The sequence below is a fragment of the Cynoglossus semilaevis genome, chromosome 3 (genome assembly GCF_000523025.1).
Source record: "Cynoglossus semilaevis isolate Cse_v1.0 chromosome 3, Cse_v1.0, whole genome shotgun sequence".
In the NCBI taxonomy this organism is placed as follows: Eukaryota; Metazoa; Chordata; class Actinopteri; order Pleuronectiformes; family Cynoglossidae; genus Cynoglossus; species Cynoglossus semilaevis.
The window spans coordinates 1,283,069-1,300,395 of NC_024309.1; the positions used below are offsets into that span (position 1 = coordinate 1,283,069).

Below are 17,327 nucleotides of genomic sequence, written 5' to 3' on the forward strand. Positions count from 1 at the left end.
ATGTTGAAGTTCTCATTGAAACCTTTGTTATTCTTGTTATTATGTGGGCTTCACATATGTAAGACATTAAGAGTGATTTTCTATTTAAATGAAAAACATGCCATTAAATAGTTTGTTTGCATTTAAAGTTAATGGTTCATGGAATGTCATTTTGTGATAGATTGTGATAAACTTATTGGGTCTTTCAACTGAAACCTGATAAGCACTGGAGTTCAGCTGTGCCATGATGGAAAGAGGTTCTTATTGCCATGTAGGATTTTCCAGGGGTTAAATGAGTAATGAGTAATTAAACCATTTTGTTCAATCCTTTTGTTGTTCCAAAAGGGTCACATTTACGATACACAGATCAGAGTAAAGCCCATTTCTCCATTCGAACTTTACCTCGACACGGCTTAGAGGACGTTTGGTATATGTAGACCGTCTCTCGCTGTGAGGCTTGGTAAAGACTAGGCTCAAAATTAATGGCTCAGATAGTTCGCTGCCAACCTAGGGGGTAATTAATCCTGCCTGGCTGATAAAGACATCATACAATGGCGAATGCCAGATTAATCTGCGGAGTAGAGATGTAAGAGTCATGCATAAACGCAGACAAGGAAAGTTACGGCTACTGATCTCTGCTCATTAATTACCTGTCTGCTGAACATCATCCACAGAAAAGTGCCCTGTTCCACCGAGGTAATTACAGTGCTTGAAATAATGCACTCTCCAGCAAACGCTCACAAGTAGCCATCTTATCCCTCATGAGCCTCTCGTTCCTCTCTTTGTCTAAGCTTTGAAGAAAACAGCCTTCATGTTCTCTGGAGGTGCTTACTGACTCCTTTTCCTTTCCTCCGAACCCCTCATTCTCCAAGCATCCGTTTGCCATCTAAAATCAGATAAATAAAAAATTGCCTTTAAAACCAATGCGTGTCCATGATGCATAATGTAGCAGTGGTTGCGAAACAAAAATGATCTCAGCCAGACTGAAACATCAGACTGTTCCTGAGCTTGCGGCAGTAGTCCGTGCCCCCGTCTTCTCTTCAAAATACTCCATGCCATCTGTTGTTTTTGGTCTCAGATTTTTGTAGGTAGTGTTACATAATTTATATGTCTTTTATTTATTTATCTTCTCCTAACACGACCTGACCTGTTGAGTTTTAAAAGAAACCAAAAACCAAAAATTAGCACTGTTCTTGTCGTCGTAGTAATAGTAATAGTACTCTATGGTTTTAGGGATTACGGGATTTCATTGTCAAAATTGCGCAGAGTATAATTACCCTTGTTCTCTATTGTGTCTAACACTACTGATACTAAGAATTCTGATCATAACATTTTTCTCGGTTTCTGTTTTCCAGATGGAGATGATACCGGAGCCTGATCCAGATGACGAGGGAACAAAAATAAGTGTAAGTTAAAGGTGTCACATGTCTCTAACCCAACAGCCTCGAATTAGCGTTGTCAAGAGGCAGCATATTGAACATATGTTGTGGGGATTGTACTTAGAAGCACTTCATACTAAGCAAAGCAAAGGCAACTGCTTCCCCGTAATAATATACTTTCAGTGGGAGAAAGAGCCTAAATGAAGACATCTGTGACAGTGTGTTATTACTATTAAAGTGGCTCCAGTCCCACACTTATGGCACTGAAAATTTGCAAGCCCTCTATTCTATTTCCTTTCCTCACAAATATATGCCTAATGGAGTATATACATACAGTACATACCGCCCAGTGTACGTAGGATTCTTCAACAGACGTTATGTACAGTATAATCAAAGTTTTGTGAAGAGAGCTAAAGCTTATAGTTTAATACCATACCATTATACCCATTATAGCCTTAATGTTTGTATTTGTTCTGCTGTTACATTGTCCTTGCCTGACTTTACTGACACTTTTTTTCGTTTAAATAATGCGTTTATAAAATTGTATAACTTCGTGTTAATATGTCTTACAAAATGTGTAGGTACAAAAGTATTTTAATTTATTTACCCATTTTTCAACCTTTTGTTTTACTATTTAGTTTAATTTAAAATTACGTTTACTTGTTGTGTTGTTTAAACTAGTGGTTTTCAAATTGAGGTTCGAGGCCCCTTAAGGGGGACGCTAAGATGACCCCAGACAATTGGAGTGAAGATAAAATTATAATTATTTGTTCTTAATCGTATAACACATAAACTGCCATGATTGTCAGATTCCCAACACCCATCTTTTGACGGCAGCAACTTCCCATGACGTCATAACATATGTAGACATGGCAGTTTGTGCCTGCTCAAGCTAGCATGTAGTTAGCTAGCACAATGTTTGTTAATAATTGTCTCGACCAAAAGCTAACATAAGCACAACTTGTAAGTAATTTATAATGTATGTTATGTCTCGACCAAAAGCTAACATAAGCACTTGTAAGTAATTTATAATGTATGTTGACTTTGTGTTCCTCTGACCTCAGACTTAGAGGAATGTGGTGAGAGGAAAGCTATTTGAGTTGCACCGTCTCTGTTTTATCGTACCGCTAATTCTGCATTACTTTTAATGAGTTACACATTACCGCCCGTTGACTGATTGATTTTATAGAAGTGGTTATTTTCCAAACCGTGTTATTTCGATCAATAGGACTGTGTTTGCTTCGCCTTTAAAATGTATATAAATAAAATGTAAACATTAGGATGTCATCAGCATATGTGACATGTGGCTATATTTTAAGCCCCTTGCTGCATACAGTTTGGTTAGATTTTATGGTAAAAACAGCTTGAATTGTGCTGTGTATTTTTTTTAAATAATATCCCACCACCCTTATACTACAAGGGGCAGGCCAAATGGATATTACATAATGCACTCTACTCTTATAGTTACACATAAACGTTATGCTAATGGCCAGTCAGTAAAGATATTGGACTTTATCTAAGCATTTACTTAACAACTGTAATAAAGCGCGGTAACTATATTTGTTTGTCTTTGCAACTTGCTTGCCTATGGGTCATTATCTAATTATGACTGGTAATTAGGCATTTGTTTTGTTAAGGCCCAGTGTCCAGTGTTATGATACTGGTGTCTCTTCTCATCACTCTAACAGACAGTGAAGGTCCAGGGCAATGACATCTCACACAAGCTACAGATCTCCAGAGTCAGCAAGAGCGACGAAGGTCTCTACGAATGCAGGGTGACACGGGCTAACTACGGAGAGATTGTCGAGTACAAAACTCAAGCTTGGTTGAAGGTTAATACCACTGCCAGGCCCCGGCGACCACTGCAACCTCCCAAGAAGACCTCCCCGCTGCACCTGACTGACAAAAAGCCCAGAAAGTCAAGCTCACCTCTTGGCCAGGACAGCATGAGCTCCGACCAGAGGGTGGCTTCCACCTCCACCTCTCACACATCCTCCAACACAGATAAACACAACACTGGCTCAGGTAAGACTCTTCAGCAGTGATAGCTTTCAATGGCTACACACACAGGAAAATAACCGATCTCGCAAAACTAATAATTTGGTCTTAAAAAAAACTTTTTTTTTCTGTCACTGCAAACTTGACCATTTTGAGTGTTAATAAATGCAACTCCAATAATGAACAAGTAAACCTTTCTTCGAAAAATACATATTTACACAGTTTAGCAGTCTCCACGGCACAATGGACCTCCAATAATGAACAAGTAAACCTTTCTGCAAAAAATACATATTTACACGGCACAATGGATTGTTGTAGTGCTGTATGCATGGGCTCTTGAACATTTTACTCTGTGTACCACCTCAGAAAATATTTGTCTCTCACAAATATGAACATATCGATCATACAAAGGTCTGCAGTGGCCTCTCCAGTTTGCAACTTTAACGGTAAAAGTTTTGTTTGTAAATCAATCAATACATTTTTTTTCCATATATAAAAAAAGGGAGGGTTGTTATTTGTCTCTCACAAATATGAACATATTGATCATACAAAGGTCTGCAGTGCCCTCTCCAGTTTGCAACTTTAACAGTAAAAGTTTTGTTTGTAAATCAATCAGTACATTTTTTTTCCATATTTAAAAAAAAATGGGAGGGGTGCTGAAGGAAAGAAAAATGACTTTTGCTGGGAAAGTGTTGTGTAGAGCAAGGTTCCCCAAGCCCCGGTCCAGGAACCGGTGCCAAACCACAGGTCATTTAATACCGGGCCACAGTGGGACACATTGAAAAAATGTTCTTCAGTTTTACTAATTTACTTTATTCAAAAAGGATTCAGTCGTATTCCTTTATTTTTTTAATTAAGGAATAATCTGGCAATGTTTCAAAACAATAGGTCATTCAGACTCTCAGACCAACCAAAAAAAAGTCTAAAAGATGTTTTATTTTGAAAATGTAATGACCTTTCAAGGATGGCGCAGTATTACTGGTCCGTAGTAAAGACAGATACGGGCTGATCGTAAAGTAAAGCGTAGCTTAAAGGCAAATGAGTGGCTTCCTAATTGACAGCTAACAAACAGGCTAAAGTTACAGACAGTCTACAGGGTTATGCAAGTTCTGTACCATAGTTAAAAAAAACACTGAACTCAAACATCCATCTCCACATAACACCAGCCGAGTTACTTAATGATTAGTAAAAACTTTTCTGCAATTTCAACATAGAGTAATATGATACATAGTTGTATATATTTCCCTGTAGTCTTTCAATTAATGTACTTTTATTTACTCTCGGCACTATTTTTATATTCTTGATAACACCATGTTGCACCTGGCCTGCTTCCAATGCTCTAAATATAAATATGCCAACCGTTTACATATACACGAGGCGGTTTACACAAATACTGAGTCCTGCTCTGGGCCGAGATCGTTCGGCACCCTGAAGCAAAACAGAGACGATAACGCTTGCTGATTCAATAAAAGTAAAAAGTCGAATAATCCCCGGGGCTGCAGAGTCAGAGATTATGAGGGAGCCAAGTTATGCTGACAACTGAGTTGCAGCAGGACCACTACACAGTATGTCTGACACTGATAAATGCCTCTCTGCTGCTGCTCCGACAACCTTCTATGAGCCGCAGCCAAGAGTTGACCCGGGGCCAAAAGGTTTGCTATTACTTCTCAACTCAGGTTTGAGACAGACGAGCAACAAGAGGCAAACAAGTCCAGATAAAATTAAAACCGCGTGACGTTTCATCTGTAGTTTTTGTTTTGCTGCATTTTCGAACATCGAGACACGTTCTAGATGGGGGTCGGGTGGGGCGTGGGGGCTACCAGTGATAGGATTGAGTTCCTTGCCATCACTCTATGATTGCTGGAATTGGCTCCAGCTTCTCCTGGATAGGATTAAGCGGTTGAGGATGGATGGATGGGTGGATGGGTGGATGGCTGGCTAGATTGACGGACAGAGGGGTGAATGAAATCTATTGACCTCGGAGGAGTTTATTCAGAGGTTTTACAGAGCTCATCAAGAAGGTCTTTGGGTTTAAGCCCAACACACAAACAGTGAAAAATCTTCTACTGTAGTACCACTGGTGATAGAGACAAACTCGTTTTTCACCGGCGAGCTAAGTTATCTGCTTGAATCACTTGAATGCGACGCCATGTTAAAGTCATTTGTTCTTCATTAGCCACCACTCGTTTGTGCAGTGACACTGATGCAATCTAATGAGTAATATAGGGTGATTACTGGGTTTCATGGCCTTTTCTACAGATACAAATCCCCCTTCATTATCTTCATTGATCCCTGCTTAGTTCCGTGAATAATTATTTAATAACAATAAAGGTTTGTTTATTGGACATAAGTTTAGTGAGTTGTTTTGACGACGCAGTTTTCCGTGAGCGTTCAGAGGGTGGCCGTTTTCCCCAAAAAAATGATTGATGGTGGTTGGTGGGAGTATCGACTCTGTGGTATATAGTTACATCGATACTCACTACGGATGTAACAACACACTCAACTCACGATATCCTTCGTATATCTATTGATATCAGTGTCAGTATATTCCAAAAAAGTAATCGGTATAGTATCGAATCAAAAAATCCTATTTGACCCATCACTACTGTGTTATCACAATTAGCCTGAAGCTGCAAGACAATAATGCAGTTGTATTGAACCAGTCAGTCAAAAAACAGGCACAGCTCAGGTAGAGGCGGACGTTCAGCTGGGGGAGCACAGACTGTTAGTCATCAAGCTCATCATGCAGCCACTTTAAAACAAGAGTCGTCACGTAGGTAAGGCACAATTCACACATTGATTCTCAGCGAGCTGTTCATCCCGCCAGGAGTTAACAGAAGAACAGATAGAGATCACAGAGAGCCACTTTAATCTCCGTGTGGAAGCGGCGTTGCGTTTCACATCCCCGCTCTCTACTATACTTGACTGCTTTACTGACCTGGAATCAATATCCTGCAACACCATTTCACTAAGCCAAAACATTCTGGGTAAATTGTGGAGTGGTGAAGTGGGGTTAAGAGTCGCAAAAATTCCATTCTGGCATGGAACAAAAATCAAACATTTTTCTCTCAGGTGTGGCAGATGCTGCACTTTTCTCCGGAGCATTATTTGCAATGAAATGTTCGGTTCCACGTTTCCATTAGCTCCTCTCTACCACCGAACACTGACCTTGTAGTGCCTTAAACGGGCTGAAGATGTTTTCAATCAATACAACTACATATACTGAGCTCTGCTGACATTCTTTCTCCGATCTTCTTTGTCTGCCCACGACACCTCTTGCTTTTTTTAGGGCTGATACGTTGGAAGGCAACCTTTATATATATATTACATCATATGTTTTTATATGATGGTAATAACTACTGACATCTGTCTACCTGTGGTCATAGTATTTCTATCCATGTCTTTTTGTTCTAATACGTCACTTACTATATTTAAGAGGTGGCTTGTGCCTTCACATCATATGCCCCCCAGACACCTCCCTCAGTAGGTGCTCAGGTCATGTCCCACTGGGAGGATACCCAGAGTCACATTGTTGTCTAACATTATTATTTGAGGTTTATTTTGGAGTCCAGCAGGGCCAGATTCGATTGCCTGGCGTAGCCAGATTTGGATTGATGTTGATGATCACTGACATATGGGATGACCGTGCTTGTACTGCTATTGTCAGTCTACTGCCAGTCCAGAACATATACTGTAGTCTACCAGGGTGTCTCTGAAGTGCAATATTTCTTAATTTGTTCAAGGCAATGGTTGAGTTATTTTGGAATACAAGCTGAGGGCCAGATTGGACGGTTTTTTGGGCTGCGGTCAGCCCACGGGCCACCAGTTAATTGTCAGAGACCTTAGTGTGCACAGTATATTTCAACATGAAAATGGTGGGCCTATTTAGAGCCCAAATTTTCAGTGTCCTAAAAAACTGACCTTGGCTGATTCAGTAAAGATCGCTACAGTAACATGAGGTTTTCTTTCAAATTGCACCCTAGTAGAATAATTCACTTGTGTTTCAACAAGATGTTTATATAACAATAATAATAATAACTATTATTATTATTGATTCATGAGAACATTAAACATATATTAGATAGGTGGATGAATTAAATAATACTTTCTGTTCTTATGTAGTATAGAGGAAGTTACTAAAGAATACTTTATCTGACAGATAAAAATCAGTTCAGTTGCAGTGATTGCAAATTCTTTTTTTTTTTTCTTTTTTCTTTTTTACCAATTTCCTTTAATTGCGGCAATAACTGAAAGAGAGGTTTTCTTCAGCCAAAGTTTTATTCTTTTTGAAAGCAATTTTTCCCAGAAACTGGACTCCAAACTTGACTTTCAAATTAAACCACTTAGAGACTGCATTGAGTAACTAAATGAAAATGGTTTCCGGTGAAACCCAACTTGCTGACAGATAAAAGTCTGTTGAATCGGTCCGTATAATGCATTTTTGTAGTGCTTTTAAGAAATAAAAACTGTAAGTGGTCTCTGTTTGGTACTTGCTCTGAAATCAAATGTCCAATAACTACAAATTTGAGACCAACTCTAACCTTTTTCTTTTTCAAGTTGCAATTTCGTTGGCTACAGAAAGAAAACACAGAAAATAGCTTTTATCTGCCAAAATACATGGAGGCAAAGTTATATTTCTATTAGAATGAATAAAATTTTACATTTTTTTTGAAAAACAAAATATCTCTACTTCACATGAAAGATAAATTATCACCTAACTTCTACATGCTAACTTAAATGATGACTAAAATGCTACTTTTACAAAGATGAAAAAAAAAAAAAAAACAAACTTTGTGGTTCTCTATTACTTTGCGTCTCTTGTACAGTTACCATCAACATTACATATACTATATTACAAACAGCCAACTTGGAACTTCCGTAGCTCACTGTAAAGTACTTCCAAGCTGACGACATGTACCCTCAGCCTGTAGGTGTGAGCTTCCTCTCCTCTTCTCCTACACGGAAGGCAGGTGCAAAACGAACACTGCAAAACTGGCAATACAGTCGCCGCTCATGGCCAGTCAAGACAAGAACGATTCTGATCGATTTCAAACACGGTTGAATGGTGCTTTTATAGTATCGGCTTGTCCGAGATAAATGACAAAACAAGGGAAAAAAAAATCTACAATAGTCAAATACCAACAGCTGTGATTTTAGGTACACAGCAAGAATGGTACCTTTGATAATTTCCTCTGAATGCTCTTTGAAATAACAATTATCATAAAATAATGTAATATACATATATAAGTAATATAAATTAAACTTTTGGGCATTTAGGTCAATACTATATATATTTATACATATATACATACATATATGTATATTTAAATATATATGTGTATATATTTATTTAAATATAAATGTGTGTATATATATTTAAATATGTATAATCATCTTTGTTTTTATTAGTATGTGTAAGAACAAAAAGAGAAAATATATATATAAATATATAAAAATATTGCGATTATAAATGTTAGGATTGTGTTTTGATGAGAAAACGTAGTTTAGTCTAGCATTTAGTACCATGTCACTTAATCTATCGTACGATGGAGCGCAGATGGAGTGTATGATGGTACGCCTTGTCGGTAAGTGACTATATGTCACGTATGCATTGTTAGTACAGTGAAATAAATTGAAAAGAATCAAAATAAATGAAAAGCTAAATTTGTATATGTGTTTGCATTACAAGTTTACAACCTAGCTAACTGTCTATAGACTAGCGTAACTCTAGCGGTTGTGTTTGCAATAAACTTGAAAGGACAAAAATGAAAGAGAAAAAGAGTCGAGTTTATTAAGCTATACTATGTAGTTTACCTTAAACTGAATCTTAGGCTCATCAACCTCATGGTGCACAGGAGGTGTTTTGGACTAGTAATTCTTCTATCGACGCCACCTGTATGCTAACTAAAAAACAGTATCTATTATTTTCTCTGGACCGCCTTGGGTCTGTACAATGCAGCATCTCCAGAGATGTGATAGATTTAGAGGCTGTCAGGTTGTAAACAAGAAAGACCACTGAAGCGGCAGCAACAGTCAATCTGTCCAACATCGATTGATTTGCATCATTTGAAAGATTACAAAAAGCTGTTACGCAACCGTGCTCGTTGTGCCTTTTTTTTAGCTTTAATTACGGTCCAGGGGTTAAAGATTTCAAATTCAGCATTTACTTGCAGTCTCTGTGCGAAGACAACAGTGAAACTGTCAACTTGCGGTGATATTGTCTTGGACGGATTTGCAAGTGACTCCGTTGGAATCAGACTTCACTCTTAATCTGCAAAGGATTTAGCAACTGTATTTTTTAATTAGCTAATTAAACTTTCTCGTTTAATTAATATGCCATGCCATTACAGTGAGTGTTGTCAAGGCCACTGCCAATTACTGCAATTCCTTTACTGCTATTTGTCTTAATCACAAGGTTTTCTTTTTCAGTCTGTGCTTTTGACTTTTTTGATCAGTTATGAATGATTAATTTAAAATAAATACGTGGAAGACATAAAAAAAACCAATGTGACAAATTGCTTTTTAATTGCTTGTGCAACTTTTTTACAAAACAAATAAATTGAAAAATATACATGCGGTCTTCGGCTTTGACGTCCTCGACCTGTGATGTTTGGTAATTACTTCTCCGTTTACCATAAACTTATTAGGAAAGTCTTCTTCCATCATTCCAATGTCCGGCGTAAACAAATTTCACAACTAGACGAGCGGAGCGAACAAATACATCGCCATGGGGCATTATATGTGGAAGATGGTTTTATTTTTATATGCGAGTCGTACGCTTTGAATTGCATAATAATAATATAATCTATTGATTGGAATGTGCTGCATTAGCTTCATTTTGTTTGTGTTGTGTTTTTGGGTTGATCTGTCGTAGAATTTCGACATTATCATAACATTATCATGTTACCACCGCGTTAGCATTGATGAGTGACATAGGTACTTGTGTAGTATGTAAGTTCTCAATTATGGCAAAAATCCAGTTACGTCGCACCGTAGGAACAGAATTCTGACATAACTCAATGACCCCCTCTGTATGATGGAAAAGGGCACGGTATCTAGCGTTGATTGTTTGGAACCGATTGTATTTGCTGAATTACAATCAAGTTAGCAATCAAATTGTGTATTGTAATTATCGCATGAAGGACACAAAACACAATTATTTGTACATAACATATACAAACACATATTCAAGGACTCATTATCGTCTATTTTTTAGATTTTATTTCAATCAACGCAAAATGACAATATTTTATTTATTTAAATTTGTTGGCAGCAATTTGAAAACTGATCTCAGCGAAGATAAACATCGAGGACAGCTGGGGGGGAGTAGGTTTCTTGAAGAGCTTCTTCAGTTCTGGACCTGCCAAGAATAACTTGACTTGACTGGATGTTTGCTACGGCTTTCACTATATACCTTTTTAATCATGTGTTGTTTTTCAAATTTTCTGAAATAATTTATATATATTTCGCCGTTATCGTGTGGCATTAAAAAAATACAGAAATACAGCATTAGCATTATGTGTGCAGCATATACTATGTTATACCTTCACCTTTTCTCCGAGCTTCAGCTCTTAGCCGGAGGCTGATTAATTATTCCCTGTGAGACGAATGTTTGGCCATAGAGTGATTGCTGCTCCCATGTGGCGCCCTTGTTCTCTAGATCACCTGAAGCAGAATGAGACGGTGATGTGGGAAGAGGGTCAAAGCCTTGCATTTCTTGCTTTTCTATATTTGTTTCCCGTCAACTCAGGACAGCCAGAGCCGCTCTGAGATTTCTATTCTAAAACCGTCACCTGCTTTGGAAAGAATCCTGGTAAATGTCAATATGATTTAGTGAATATCTCACTTTCCCTGCTTTATTTTGCCATGATTGCTACTTCACATATTTTCCGTTTCACCTTTGTTGTCTTTTACTCGGATCTTTCTCGCTGAATTTTACGCTAATGGAGACTGTTACTCCAGCGATTAGAACCGCGCCGCTGTCATTTGTTGCTTCTCATGAAACCTGTCTGAATAATCACAGATATGGCTGTAGTCGTTCATGCAGGTAATGGAGGACTTCTCCGGTCGTGGGTGAAAACCTCTGCCAGCTGGTCTGTGGCAGACTCCCTGAGGAGATGTGACAGGATGCCATATGGCATCTCACGATTTTTGTAGATTTACCGTTTTTAAGATCTCTTGCCACCTCTGCAGTTGTCAGGGCAGAGTGCAACTGTGATCTGAGCTCTCCTTTGTCCTGACCGCAGCGGTGGCCTGAAAACCAACAAACTAGACAATGAAGCAGTGCAGCAGAAAGTTGCCAGTCTCTGTGTAAAATGTTTAGGTTCAAATTGACAGGAAGCTTGACTTGACAGGAAGACCACGCCAGGCATGTCAACATTGACATCTGGTGATGGTGTAACAAAGGAGAAAGTATAATGCCGAAACTGTCACCGGTAATAAATCACTTGCCTAAGTGGTATACCTAATGAACTTTAACAATATATTTACTTTTCCTCATTTCCTGTAACGGTGCATAGTAGTAATGGTAGTATCAATTTTGTCGTATTGGTATATCAAAACTGACATGAGTATCAATTAAGTGATGATTAATGCTAATTAATAAATGAAAAAAGTGCATACCGCCACCTACTGGACTGAGAGAGAGTGTGTAGTTTCATGGTATAACCAGTTTCATGGTATGACCAGTGACTTACACCATGATGCACAATTAATTTTCAAAACAAAAGTCATCTATATCATAGTCTTTTCACAGCCATGCGATCAGATCATTTAGACAACATGTGTCTAACTCAAGGCTTTGGGGCCAAATACAGCCCGCCAAGTCCTATTGTTTGGCCTGCGGGAGCTTAAAATACATTTATTAAAGTCCATGTAGCTGAGTTCCTTAACCTTATAAATTAGTTTTTATTACAAATAAATGATCAATATTTGTAACTTGAATAAATAATCAATTGCAGACACATTTATTAATATGTTATGGAGTAGTTACATCTATAAAATATGTCATTTACAACCGTCCCTTCAAGGGGAACTGTATTGCTGATTTAGACTTTAACTGAGCAGCCAGATCCCGAGAGTTAAAGGCAGTAGATCATACAAGAATCTGATTGGCCTAGTCAGAGATGATAGGGATGACATCATCTCCGCACAGATTTGGACTGAAACAGGTTTTCCTTCTTTTTTTTTTTTTAATTCCTAAATAGTGTCTGTATAATGGAACATCTGCCAGTTGGTGGCATCATAATGGTTTATTTTAGCAGCTACAGATTTTTCATTCAATTCTTCATTGCTATCCTATATGAAAATAATGAAGAAAGAAAAAATGGTTTCACAATGGACGGGAAAGGGTAGAAAAATGTTCTTATTGATTCCCACCATAAGAAAACCTTTGAGGTGAGTACTTCACAGAGTGTATCATTAGTGATGCTTTCACTCTCCCGAGGAGAGATAAAGACTGCACTCATAATGAGGAGAACTTTCAGACTTAGAAGTTCAAGTTTCACAGTGTTACAAAAAACTTATTTAACCTTCCTCCAACAGTAGTCCACTATAATAGACACATCTGGGCCACTCGGCAAAAGACGTGGTTAGCATGCTTGCCTTGCCACGAGATGACTGATTTGCTGGTTTGAACAAGATGGAGTTTGAATGTTCATAATGTACATACATTTTTTATCCGACAGTCTACATCATTGGTTCTCAAACTGTGGTATGCGTACCACCAGTGATACGCGGGGACATCTTTATAAACATTTCTAAACATCGCTCCTGTGTGGTGGAAGCTAATAGGGAAGGCCTATACTGCTATATTCTAATGTTGGTCACCATGGTGGTACTCAGAGAGCTCAATGTTTTCTCAGGTGGTACATAAAGAGTATAACACTTTGAGAACCACTGATCTACATCATGCAGATGGGTGAATACTCTAAATCAGGGGAGTGAAACCTCTGACCTTGGGGGACATTTCTGGCCCAAAACTAGATTCCAATAGTGAATTATTTCGCTCTTGAAATTTGAATGGTTTAAATGTTTTTGTGTGTTTATTCACACAAAAACTAAATTCAGCCCTTAGATATTTGAACTGACTTCTGCATTTTGTTTAAAGTATCTCAATTATTTAGGAGCAGGGTTACTCAAATATAAATCTTAAAGGTACATAAAGATGTTATTAAATGAGTCAAATGTCCAGGGAGGGGATGAGGGGAGGGTAACATGGTGATGAAACATGGCCATCCGCAAACACACCTGCTTGGTTTCTCCTGGAGAGGAGGCCAAGCAAGTGGTGGGTAGCACTTGCTCAGTGCTATGGTGTGCCCAATCATGATCTGCCCAAATCAAAACAGAATTCGAGGACCACAATGTGGCTCATGGCCAGGAGCAAGGGCTCCTTTTATATTTCTATCATTTTATAAAAGTCTACCCATGGATTTTTTTTTGTTGGAAGATTTATTGTTGCTTTTCTCGTTTGTCTCCTAAGGCACAAGGATATCAACCAGCTGTGGCCTGACCATCCTCCTTCTGCTGTGTGCTCTGCTGTGGGATGCCTTGTTATAATTTGAAGAACTGACACCATTTGCTCCCAGATCTTGTTCTCTCGTTCTCTCTGTGCTCCCAAAGTGAGCGCGAAAATTGCGTGTTCTCACCTCAACCCCTTCCTATCTTCAAAACACTCCCACACCCACCAGGCAGACAGCACGGTCGGCCCGCAGTTTACCATCCACCACTATCTATTGTTCCTGGGACATCGTTATTAGCCACCGTACACACCACAATCACCTTTAAACCACTCGGATTTACCTTTTGTACAGACATCAACTGGACGCCATCGGGGGGAGCGAGAAAAAAAAGGGACCCTGTGTCGTAGAAGGATAGAGTCGGAGAAGGAAAGACCTTTTTATTGTTTCGATTCATGTGGTTCATTGCTTAAAAGTGAACGAGAAAAAAAATGGAAAATTTATATTTGTGTAATATATAAGATTTCATATATATTTGTTTAATTCCAAACCCTGTTTTTGTGCTGTATATTTAGCTGACCCTCACCATGTTAGACCATGCAGTATTATCGTGAAAAAAGAGACCCTCAAGGACTCATAAAAAATCTACGTCTACATCGAGTCAGACTGTTAAAATTTGCCATCAGGTTAAAGCAACAACATTTCAATGTTTTTTTGTTGTTTTTTTTTTTTTATCTGTCATTTCCATGATCAAACGTTGCATCTTGTTAGTGACAGGTGTGCATGCTTTAGGCCAAAAAAAAAAAAAAAAGAGGAAAATTGCAGTGGCTTGTTGATTATTTTTCTTAAATTAGTATTTTATGTCTTACCTTTGCTTATTTGATTTGTATTGCCTCTTTGGTAGGAATAAAGTAAATGTCAAAATTTATGAGTCACTCCACATTCTGACACGTGACCTTCCCATGATTTATTTTATATCACACAAATTCGACCGGCACGAGCACCGCTTATTTTTAATATCCCTGGTATGCCTCATCATTTTAGGTGGTAAAATGCAGATAAAGTCACGTTCTATTAGAACAGTTTGTTTTTAGATACATGTACATGCACATTACACACATATTCCATCGCAAGGCTGCTTAATTTTATTCTTTCGCACTGTGCTATAATTATCATAGAGTACTAGGGCCACATTGAGAATTGAAAAAAAAAATCAATGGAGTTTAAAATTGATTTTATGAAGAATAAAGTCATAACGTTATGAGAAAAATCTTGTTAATGTATGAGAATAAAGTTAGTAATGTTACGAGATTAAAGTCGAAAGTTTAGATAATGTGTTTTGCGAGGAGTGTAGCACACAGTGTAACCGTATAGTGTACCCTTAAAATAACATTGACTTTTTCTATAAAAAAAAATTACGAGAATAATTTTGAAATGTTATAACAATAAAATCAAAACATTTTAACTTTATCATCATAAAGTTTCAACTTTTGATTAAAAAAAAAAAGCAAAAACATAATATCCTCCATGTGGCCTAAAAACTCTGGTTTTAATTTAGCAAAATTTTCACATGACACATGTCGGAGATTCTTAAAATCATCCGCTCCAAGCATTTAGAAGCGAAATGCTTTGACAATCCGAAATACAAAAGGCAGATGTGTTCTTCTAACGTCACAGCGTAACGTCACAGCGTAACGTCAACCCCCGCATCATTTCCTCAACCTCTACTAAATGGTCTCCTTTGTTATTGACTTCAGTGCATAATTTCTGAAGTCAAATTACTAAAAAAAAACTTCAAACAATTTATATTCACATTGTTTTTAAGATTTAAGATGATTAATTTAGGACTCAACAGTCATGTTAATAATTTAAAAAAGTTATCCACAGGGAGAGTAAACCTGAAAACCTGAAAGTGAAATCTTTGAATCTTCTATCATCATAGTATTGGAAGTATCTAGATGTCCATAAGTTGTATGAACATCAAAGCATTACATGCAGGTGTTTGTCGCATAACTACAGTGAACTCTGCTTTCAAAAACCATGTGAAAAAAATTGAAAATTCAAGAGAAAAGCAAAACCCATGCATGTGTTGCTCATATGCTGCTTTGCAGACATTTTGAACAACGTACGGTTTTACCATACTCCTTAAATTCTTGAGTTAGCATTTAGCTTCAGATGATGATGAAGCGGGTCACGTTCTGGAAACAGAGCAAAGGCGATTCCTCCATCGGCAGACTCCACCTTCAGTACAAGATGTGTGAGAAATATTGCAGTCTCCAGTCTAATGCCGACATCTCCATAGATCTTTAAGGAGTATCTGGACAGCTCATAACATTCACATATGAATACACATAAATACGTCAAACTACTGTGGCAGGAATTATAGTAAAGGACGTTTTGAAGGGGAGGGGGGTTGGAGCTGAGACTTGGTTAGTAAATTGATGCAGAATGTTATATTTGTTGGGTGGTTGGCTGGTTGGTTGGGTCGGAATAAAGATTATTTTACGTTATTGTGGGTGGAAATTGGAAATGTGCCTGAGCACGATGGCGACAACGTGCACAGATTGAGTGGACATGTTGAATTTGTCCGACCCTCATGTAAAAAAAAAAAGAAAAAAGAGTAGAAAAAACAAACTACAGATCTGTACAACTTGTAAATGATTTAATCAGCATGTTACACTTTCTTAAAAAAAAACAAACAAAAAAAAAAAAAAACGAAAAGGCAAAAATGCCAGTAATGTTCTGTACTTGTAATAATGGTGTCATGTGTTCATTCTGAAGTGTTAACGAGTCCAAAGTTGGTTGACATCTCTTCAATAATGAACGTGGGAAAAATTGTATTTAACAAAAATATATATGCTATATCTTGCTCTCTATATATTAGAAATATCATCACAGCTTTCATTCTGGTCCGCGGATGGGGGAGGGGCCTATTACCTTGGGTCTTTACGACATTTGAACGACCAAGCAGAGACCATTGGAGCGAGGATTGATTCGATAGTTTAATCAGAGTGAGGTTTAACCGATGCTTGGCACGAAACTGAGTAATGCGTTTGGGTTTTGATGGAGGCGGAAGTGCCCCTGAGCAACGAAGCCTCTATAACCAAAGAAGAGAACAGATCACAATGACGACACGAGGAGGAGCGACATCTTCTTCATTATCCAGGAATGATATTTCAGAACCACGACACGATTCATCTTCTGTTCTGTTAAATGAAAAACCTTTTTTTTCCATCCTGGATGTACTAGTTTTTTCCTCATGTATTTCTTTCTTTTTTTTTGTTTGGTTTTTCTAATGCTGTCCTGTCCATTTGTTGAGCTGTTGGATCATAACTATTCTTTCTTTCTGTCCCTTTGGTATTGTGTGAGGCTTCTGTACTGAAACATCGCAAACAGTTTGTAATATATTGACAATATCAGAATAATATTTAAATAAATCATTTTCACAGATGAAATTTTAACACTGAGCATTCCATCTGTTTGCTTGACGACCGAGAACCAGCGCAGACTTGAA

General features: G+C 37.9%; 1 protein-coding gene across 1 annotated transcript in view; it reads left to right on the top strand.

Annotated features, from left to right (window-relative positions):
• Positions 1 to 16,520, top strand: part of vstm2a (V-set and transmembrane domain containing 2A) — a 57,476-nt gene extending 40,956 nt beyond the window's left edge. The window contains exons 3-5 of the mRNA XM_008307389.3: positions 1,335 to 1,385; positions 3,047 to 3,383; positions 13,837 to 16,520. Coding sequence (XP_008305611.1) covers positions 1,335 to 1,385; positions 3,047 to 3,383; positions 13,837 to 13,913 — 465 coding nt within the window. The 3' untranslated portion in view covers positions 13,914 to 16,520. The remainder of the gene's footprint in view (positions 1 to 1,334; positions 1,386 to 3,046; positions 3,384 to 13,836) is intronic.
• Positions 16,521 to 17,327: the final 807 nt, after the last annotated feature.